General features: G+C 26.0%; 1 protein-coding gene across 2 annotated transcripts; it reads right to left on the reverse strand.

Moving 5' to 3' along the window:
- Positions 1-736: 736 nt before the first annotated feature.
- On the reverse strand, positions 737-4,250 carry LOC145829914 (lactadherin-like). Of its 2 annotated transcripts, none has more exons than XM_082937788.1 (5): positions 4,032-4,250; positions 3,609-3,776; positions 3,298-3,476; positions 2,865-2,980; positions 737-865 (listed from the first exon to the last, which is right to left on the reverse strand). In XM_082937788.1, the coding sequence occupies exons 1-5, from the start codon at positions 4,234-4,236 to the stop codon at positions 811-813; spliced, it is 723 nt and encodes a 240-aa protein (XP_082793914.1). In that variant the 5' UTR covers positions 4,237-4,250; the 3' UTR covers positions 737-810. The 2 variants fall into 2 exon arrangements, with proteins under 2 accessions (XP_082793914.1, XP_082793913.1); XM_082937787.1 differs by having other exon boundaries at positions 3,283-3,476.
- Positions 4,251-9,457: the final 5,207 nt, after the last annotated feature.

The raw sequence follows: 9,457 nt of genomic DNA on the forward strand, positions 1-9,457 counted from the left end.
CACAACTTAAGAAAACATAATGTTACAAAACCTTTAATAAAAAAGACCTGTTAATTCAAGACGTTCTTCCATGCAAAATTAAATTTACAAATTTTATATTTTACAACTGTAATCAATAAAAACCTCAAAAAACAAAATACTTTAGTTTAAAATTTTGTGTTCGACACTATCTTACTACCAGTTTAAAAATCTAAAACTAGTTTTTTAATTGAATCCTGTAAGTAACTAAAACTCATACAGTGGTCTGTTTTTATAACTTTAAAACTTAAAAATAAATGTGTATAGTACATTAATAGTACAAAAATATTTATAGTATTTTCTTACAAAGTTCGTAAGCTACATTTTTAATGAAACAATTTGTTTCAACTCTTTTTTAAAGTAGATGCTTCTGATGTATGTTTTAGTTTTTGTTCATTTATTGAACACTTGTTAGCATTTTATCAAGTTCCTTAAGTTTTCAAATTGAAAATCTTTTAGGTTTTACTTTATGTAAACTATATTATAAAATCTAACAGCATGTAATATTGCCTCATTTATTTATTAGTGTTATATTTAAAAACTTAAGAAAAAACATCTTTATTTAATTATGTTTTCAGATTAGGTACATTAGCTACATAGTTAATAATTTTTTTATTAATTTATTGAAACTCAATGGTTTATACACCGTATTTAGAGTAGACTAAGCAAGTTTATAAGAATGCGATCAGCGGATAGCACTCTTGTTAGCCCGATGTGTGTTAGAATGTATACCTTGTAAGGATTGGTGGTCTATGGAAATAGAGTTCGTATTTCCATCAGGACGTGAGCTTGCTATGCAGGTCCGGCAGCCGATACTAAATCGGCTGGCTGTCCAGCGCCTTTTTTTCTATTTTAAATACTTTTTTCAATTATGTCATCATTAATTTTAAAAACAATAAATGTATGAAAGTTAAAGTTGTCTCCTATAATTTTGTATACAACTAAATAAGTCAAAAAGTTAATGTATCTTTTCTTCACATAATTTATTAAAACTCAATTTTTTATATACCGTAATTAGAATATACAGGCGGGCGCCTGTATTGCCTAGCAGTCTGGTATTCCGATTCCCGGTCCTGTGTCCCGAGCCCGAGTCCCGGTGGTTGCTCCCCATTGGGACGACTACGTAAGTATATAAGAATGCGATCAGCGGTCAGCACTCTTGTTAGCCTGATATGTATAAGATCGTAAACCTTGTAAAGATTAGTCGTCTTTTTAGACAGAGATCGTATTTCCATCGGGACGTGAGCTTGGTATGAGGAATATGGTTTTATTTTGTTATGATTATTGTTGCATATTTCGTTTTCTAAGTAAGAAATACAGGAATATGAACTCTTTAATGTATTTCTATTAAATGTATTACCAGAAAACCTGCTTTTGGAAAATGTCCAGATACTAGTTTTAAAAATTATTTCTCTATATTTGTTTTTATGCAATTACTGAAAGCAAGATTATAGTAAAATACATTATATTTCCCTAATATTCTTTTTGAACTTCCGATAGAATTATCTTGAACATATGATAGATATGATTTTAAACCACTAATTTTTAAGTTCTTTTATAAGGAACTTTTATCTTATCAAATATATCTTTGGTTTTAGATAGAGATTATAATCTTTTTATGATCATAGATAGAATTTTTTTTATTAGAAATTGATAAATAGAAATGAAATTCATATATGTTTTTAGTATTCTCTTCTCTAAATGGTTTATATTTGTGTTTTTTTCCTGGTCCATAGTTTTATCTAAAAAGTCCACTTTTTGTGTTCTAAACTCGATTTTTAATTTTAGATTATTTTTCTGTAGTTGTTTTGTTACAGATTCAATTGGTCAACAACTCTTGGTGATCTTTTTTAACAATGAGTAAGTTGTCATAACGATATAGGCCAAAATTGGTTTTTTCGATTTTTTATTATCAATAAGCTCATTATTATACTAAAATAATACAATAACACTTATTGGTAAATGCTAGATTATTTGATGATAAAATAAGTGCTTGAATTTTTAAAAATATTTAGTTTAACTATATATGTCTTTAAACATAATGCTAAACAATTTATCACAGCATACTAAGCCTAGTATTGGCTTACTATAGAATATATTTAAGGACCTGCCTAATAAACTACTATAAAGTGTCGTTTTATATTGAAACCAACTTAATTAGTATTTTTCTATTATTAGATCCTTTAAAAACTACGTCTACCAATGACTTTAGTAGAAATTATATATAAGATTAACTGAAACTTTATGCTTAAAAACTAGCTATTAATTTATAACTGTATTTATCTGTACAAAGTGAAAATTAAATTTATTTATACTAATGTATAATATTATTTAATATGCAAGTTATAATAATTATAATACAACAAAACAATGAAAAGATAAAAAAAAAACAGAATAAATAAGCTGCGCACAAGACACAGAGTAAAGTTTAGTAGTCGTTTATTAATGTTTTTAAATACATCACTTGAGTGTTTTCAGTTGGTTTAGCATAGCTCGAATTATCGGAAAATATAAAAAAAAGTAAATACGGTTGTTTTTTTACTTATAAATTCTAAAACTTAATTTTTATTAAACGTACGTATTTTGAAATTATTTTAAATGTTTTTTATTGAATTATTTTCTACTCACACTTTTTAAACAAAAAGTGCATAAAATTGTAGTGTTTAATAAAATTATTTTATTTACAACATTTGTAAAAAAATGCATCAATACTAAATTGAATTAGTTTTATTAAAAAACACTACTACCGGTTTTATTAAACATTTATATGTAATATACAAAAGTGTTTAAAAACAATATATTCTTATAAAGTTTACAACGCTTTTCAACAATTAATGAAATCGAACCTCAATGACGGATACCCGGTACATGAAACAACCTGAATCCTGAAGTATCTTGCGTGGATTGTTGTACTGAAACCGTTTATCACAGGTGTGGTTCTATCGGTGTTACCGCGGAAAATCTGTCATTTCAACAGTTTTAATATGTTGTGCTACACTATTTAAAAGAGTAACTAAACTAGTCGTGAATTAAAATCAGCTGCCATTTAGCTTACTTAAGAATGCCTTTTGCTTTGAAGTTATTCTATATCAAAATATATAAATGTGTTTGACTTACTAAGCTAAGCTTGACTTATTTGTTGTACCTATATTAATTAAAGTTAAACGTCATAAAACTTTGCCTTAACAATTCAATATAGACTAAGTCAAGCGACACCGAAGCAACTTTTATAGACATTTTTTTTGAAACTTTATTACAACGAACTAAGTAGTTACTCACTTTAGGTCGATCATTTCCATCCTCAATAGTAGTGAAGCTAGACTGGCCATCCTTCTTATACATCACCATGTACGAATTGACCCTCTGATCCATATTTTCTCTTCCCTGCGTCACCACTCCTCTGACGTGTTTGTTCGTCAGAAAGTCAACTTCAATCCAAAGGTCATCGTAAATCACGCCTTTGGAAAATTGAAAAAAATGATCAAAATAGTAATATTATTGTTTAAATGATACTTGTTAATTCTACTAAAAGTCTCAACTTCTTTAAAACAATTTCCATTTGTATAAATTTAAACAAAACATTTACATACCAGATGTTCGTTCGTAAGAGTCGTAGCCACCGCACCAAGCATTAGAACCAATGGTATCGAACAGTCTTCCATTTTTAGCTGCATGGTTGTCCAAGTTTTTCCAATGGGATCCGTCGGTAAGTTGACCGTCGGACACAATTAATTTATTTTGAACTCCCATTCCGCATTCTTGAATTTTTTTAAAAGTTTTGTAAAATAAATCCAAAAAAATTCCAGTTAAAATGAGTTGTAGTGTTGTGATAATGTCTTCTTTTAGTGGTTTAATTATATTGAATAGCATTTACTTAAAAATTCAACATTAAAGTACACGATTTGACCCAAACTTTACTTTTTCTATAAACCATAAAAGTAACAAACATTAGTTATGAAGTACAATATGTTATAAGAATTTTAACATAGCCACAATCAAATCAATCGTCATACCTTCTGCAACCTGTTTACCCAATCCTTTATAGACGATATTTTCCAGCTTGCCAATCCTCCGCTGCAATTTTGTCATCTCCTTGTTGTCAACCTTTTCCTTAGAGGTCGATAATGGATCGCAGACAATCCTGCATTGGTTCATACAACTCTGCCCGCATGTCAGGCGCAGCAAGGTGGCGCAGAACAAAACAAAAACCAATTTCATTTTGATGCTTAGAAAAAATCTGTATGAAGCAATTGGTAGTAAAGTCTAAATAGTGAAATATATTTTTCAAGTTGCTTGGAGTTTAATAAAAAAAAATTTGCAAAAGCATATTATTTTCAACTTTTTCTTGATTAGCAAAATAGATAAACTTTATTTTAAATTTAGTGTAATTTTTTTATACAACTTTGACACTTTATAAGTAAAAATAAGTTGGTTTTATAGATAAATAAGCGCAACAAATATTCGTTTACGTATATTTTTTTTTTGTTTGTGAATAAAAACACTGGTTTTCTTTTGATTATAAACCTTATAAACTTGAAAATTAATAGCAGTTTCAAGTAATTAGGCTTAAATGTATGTAATTAGTTCTGATATGTTTTAAAAAACCATTATTTATTACTGTTAACCATAAAATGTTTTTTTTTTCAAAATATGTTAAAAATAAACTAGTTTCTAGAGTTGACAATAAGCATCTACTTTCTAAATTTCTATAAAGGTAAATACTTAAAAGCAAGTTTACACAGAACCTTTTTAATGTAACAAAAAGTATTTATAAAAATGTTTATACAAACAAAGTAAAAACTTAAAACTTTTCCCAAAGCTAATTTTATTTAACTGAAAAAATAACTCTTATAAGTTAGTATTTTTAAAATTCTAAAATGTTAATATTACATCTAGCTTGCACTATTTCGTTGCATTATTAAACTACTTTTGCTATTTAAATTTATTATTTGATTCACCATTTAGAAAACATTAAAAGTACTAAGTATGAAGATTTTACTCTAAACTTGTTTAACTAAAGAATCTATACTTAAAGTTTTTTTCTATTGCTTTTACTTTTATATTGAAAAATAGTATGTAAATAATACATTCAATATGTAAATTTGTACTCAAGTACGAAAAATAAATTACTTAACAAAACACGGTAATATTAAACGTGCTTTCTTGCGTGCTTTTAAGCAAATTTGAATTTAAGATTGAATGCAAACTATTGTATTAAAGCTTTGTTATATGCGTTTATATGCTTATTTAACGCACGACTAAATGTGCTTTTGGTTGAAATACCACTAACGTGCTCTCTTGTTTGCTAATAAATAAATTTAAACATACATTTGCACGTAAACTTATGTACTAAAGGTAAAAGAGATCGAAAAAAAAACCTTATTTATCATATTAATTTATGTGTTATAAACCGAAATATTACACAGTATGAAACTTTGTACGTAATTAAATCAATTAACGTATGATTTTTTTTTTTTTAATAATCAACCGCAGTCTTATAAGGTAAAATTTTATTTTTTTATGTTTAGATATGTATAGCGTTTATTATTAATTTTATAACTAGTAAAGTCAAAAAAAAGTTGGAATATTAGTAAATTAACAAAAGCATATAGTTATGTTTTTACATATACTTTTTAATGTAACATGAAACCTTACAGGCTTTGAAATGTTTATTTATCAAATAAAAATTAATAAATATATCCGTAAAACAAAACTTTACAAAGACGGTAAAATGTTTAAATAAGCTTAAGTATTGTTCTGCTGTTTAAAAACATTTATTTAAATACTTCAGATTCATTATTAACTATACTTTAAAATATATATACTCTCTGAGGACTTACGAACTATTATCCGCTACTAAAACTAGTATGTTTTATCTAAAAAGTTAAAATTGACGAAAAATAATGTTTTCATTCTAATTTACTGCTTGATGTATATTACTTTTGACTAAACTAAATTTAAAAAAAAATTGTGTTTGTACATATTAAACAGTTCAGTACTTCTCAGAAACAGTGTTGTATGTATTCATATTTAAGAATAAATCAACATAATTAACAACTACATTGTTATACATTATAAATTATTTTGAAAAACAAATAAAATTTATTTGTGTTGTTCACTACAGTTTAGGACTAAAGTTAAAGCATGTGTCTAAATTTCATAATACAAGTTACGTTGAAATAATGCTTTATAATTAAAAACTTAACACTTTTTTTAGCGTTTTATTCGTTGTTAAATGTATTAAATTAAGTATATTTTTTTAAATAACAAAGTTGTTTTCTATAATAGCAACATCATTATATATAGTCATATATTTTTCTATAACTTATAAACTGTTTTACTTTATAAACTGCTCAATATCAAGTGATTTATTTAAAGTCACTAGTTTTCTCTTAAATTGTTTATTTTTTAATTTAATTTGCTTTCGATTAAACGTAGTTGTTGCTATTAATAAGGTAACGAGAAAAACATAAGATTAAAGTGTTTGTTTATAATTAGTTTATATAGTTTTAAATAAAGTGTTTTTTTGTAGTTAGTTTATATCTAAATCTTAGTGTTTTTTTTTATAAAAATTGAATTACAACGCGAACAGAAACCTGCGAAAAACAACTTTGAAGAGACTAGCATTAATGACAGCAGCAGCCGGTATTTTGTCAATTATTTAAATATAATACAATATGAAAAAACATTATATAAATTTTATTAAATATATACCATAAACATATACTATTAATGTCATAAAACCACTTTTTAATTCTTGACAAAAATATTTTTCACTTAAAGGGTAGCACAAGGTAATGTTAATTTGCGTAGAAACTAAAATATAAACAAAAGATTTAATAGTTATGTTAGCCAATATATATATTAATAACTAAACATACTAAAATATTAGATAAGTAAAAGCTATAATTCATTTATGTACATATGCTATCAAACTATAAAATAATTATTTTTAATAAACTAAAATTTAGTTATCGAAACTGCTGTAAGTAAATAACTGTATTTTTTTCATTAAGCATGTAAAAGTTTAATTACAAAAACTATTATATAAAAATTTTATTTACTTAGTGTTAAATGATAATTTATTTATTACAAAACGGAAAAGTTTAACTAACAACAAAATATTGATTTACATAAAAAATTGAAACATATTGCTTCATGAAAAAATTCAGTCGACGACTTCTGTAAAACTTAATGGATAAAAAGTTTTTTACTACGAATGTACTATACGCATGTATTTTAAAATGAAAAAAAAAACCACTAAATAAGTTTTTGTAATATACAGGATTCAAACAAAACTAACTTTAGATTCACAAGCAGGTATAAATAAAAATATTTTAAAGTTAAAAAGTAAAAGTAATGGACACAAAACTTAAATTTAAAGTACTTCGATCATTTGTTTTGTTGTTATATTTTTAGTTGTAAAATGTCAACTTTAGTTTAATCTAGTTCTGCATGTAAAAATGTTTTGAAACTTCAAGTACTTTTTAATTAAACCATTTGTAACGGTATGCATATTTTATCTTTTTACCAGATAATTTTTTCGTTGTATTATAGTATTATTTATTACTTTTATAACCTATTACATTAAAAAAGTTCACAGTTCGAACATGTTAATGCAATAATATCAAATTAAGTATTTTTTCCAGGAATACTTAAAAAGTCAAATTCACAAAGTTTATGTTAAGTTTGTTTTAAGACCTGAACTAAAGTAGTTTTAGAAATAATACATCTTTTTTCTACTAAGTATCGAAACTAATATTTTTTTTAGAATGTATCTAACAAAAACTCGTACAGTGGTCTGTTTATACAAACTCAAAACTTAAACCGATATGTGAACAGTAGATTATTAAAGCAAAATCATTTTAATTAATCAATTTTGCAGAACGTATAAGCTGACATTTTTTATGAAACACTTTGTTTTAATATACTTCTCAACTAGTTTAGTGTTTTTTCGTTTTTTAGTAAGTCAAAATCATTTATAAACACCAAGCAAACGTAAGATGCTTTCAATAGAACTTTCATATGCGTAATAACAAGTTTACCAGTTGTTTATTTACAATAATTTCATTAATTAAGTAGTGGTTTAATGCGACTATTTATTTTACAGTTTTAGAATTTAAACTTTATAAAAATATTACAGTTTTTACTTCTATAACTTCTTAGTGTAATCATTAATCAATGATTAAGATAGTAGAAACTTATTACCATAATTAATAATGCTCATGCTGTAATGAATTGGTAATGCACCTCTGATAAGTTTCTTGATAATCAACCTGAAACTGATCGGCCAATAATCAGAGTAAAGTTAGCCAACAAAATTGCTAACTGAAAATCACTTGTATTTATGTATAAAATTAATTATTGCTAATGCAACTTAGAAAAAATCTTTTTTAACTGGCTTGTAGTCAGTTTGCTGTTTATTGGAATAAAAGTTCTGTATTTGGCCTTGAATAGTCAAATTGAACCAAGCAGTTTGTTTTCAGTTTGAACTAAAACAACATTTCTAACTGCTGTTATATACAACTTAGTTGGGGCTTATATTAAATCATTACACTGCTAAGTTTTATATTTGCTATTTTTCTAGATTTTTTTTTTATTGAATTTAAAGCTTAATATTTAACATTGCCTTGTCTTGACTTTATTGATTGATTGAAAGTATCTTAATCTGAAATTTATACCTAACATGGACCCTAGTTATAAACCTCCCTCCAGTCTAGATGTAGCAAAGCTACTAAGCAGAAAACCTTCACCACGGTTTAGCATGGCCACTAATGTGACCACCATTACGGGGCAATCCCCGCGTAGATTCCAATGCATACCATTTAGTTACAACATAAAAAAAAATAGTACTCTGTGCAACCCTTTGAATGATAATATTCCAGTTAAAAATTTTAAAGTTGTTACAGTAAATACGTACTTTGTGTGATTCTACTTGAATAACTGACAAAAACTTATACTGCTGTCTCTTATGCGATTCAATTCGGATTTGCCTGAACGTTCAAATGAACGCAGCCTTGTTAGCAGGCAATTTGCTCTTCTTGTAGTTTACATAACAAAATTTGACTGGTGGCTCTGAACAATGGAAACGGGTAAAACACGTCACATTTGCATGAGTCATACATTTTACCGTCATTTTTATAGGTCACTGTTGCTCAGCGTCGGTTTTGTTTGATCTTGACTTTTGTGAATGTTAAATAAAGACGACTTAAAATAAAAGTAGTAAATTTGAAATAAACAAGTTATACCTATGTTAAATTGTAATCAAAATAAACTAAACATTTATATAAGCAAACTAATAAAATCTTGTTTTTATTAACTTGAAATGAAGATACTAAATTGTATTTTAAATTAAAGAAAATTAGCTAAATTTAAACTTGTGTAAAAAAATAATTGGAATTTATTCAAAAGCAAGGTAAACTCAAAACTTTATTGATAT

The sequence above is a fragment of the Thalia democratica genome, chromosome 2, assembly GCF_965202585.1.
Source record: "Thalia democratica chromosome 2, ktThaDemo2.hap1.1, whole genome shotgun sequence".
In the NCBI taxonomy this organism is placed as follows: Eukaryota; Metazoa; Chordata; class Thaliacea; order Salpida; family Salpidae; genus Thalia; species Thalia democratica.

Bases quoted from the DNA above. Each gene is read 5' to 3' on its own strand.
- LOC145829914 (XM_082937787.1), bottom strand. From the start codon at position 4,236: ATGAAATTGGTTTTTGTTTTGTTCTGCGCCACCTTGCTGCGCCTGACA. The intron at 3,477-3,608 runs GTATGTAAATGT...AATTTTCCAAAG, and splicing joins CTCTTACGAACGAACATCTG to GCGTGATTTACGATGACCTT. The intron at 866-2,864 runs GTTCGATTTCAT...TATTTAAAATAG, and splicing joins ACCGGGTATCCGTCATTGAG to AAAAAAAGGCGCTGGACAGC.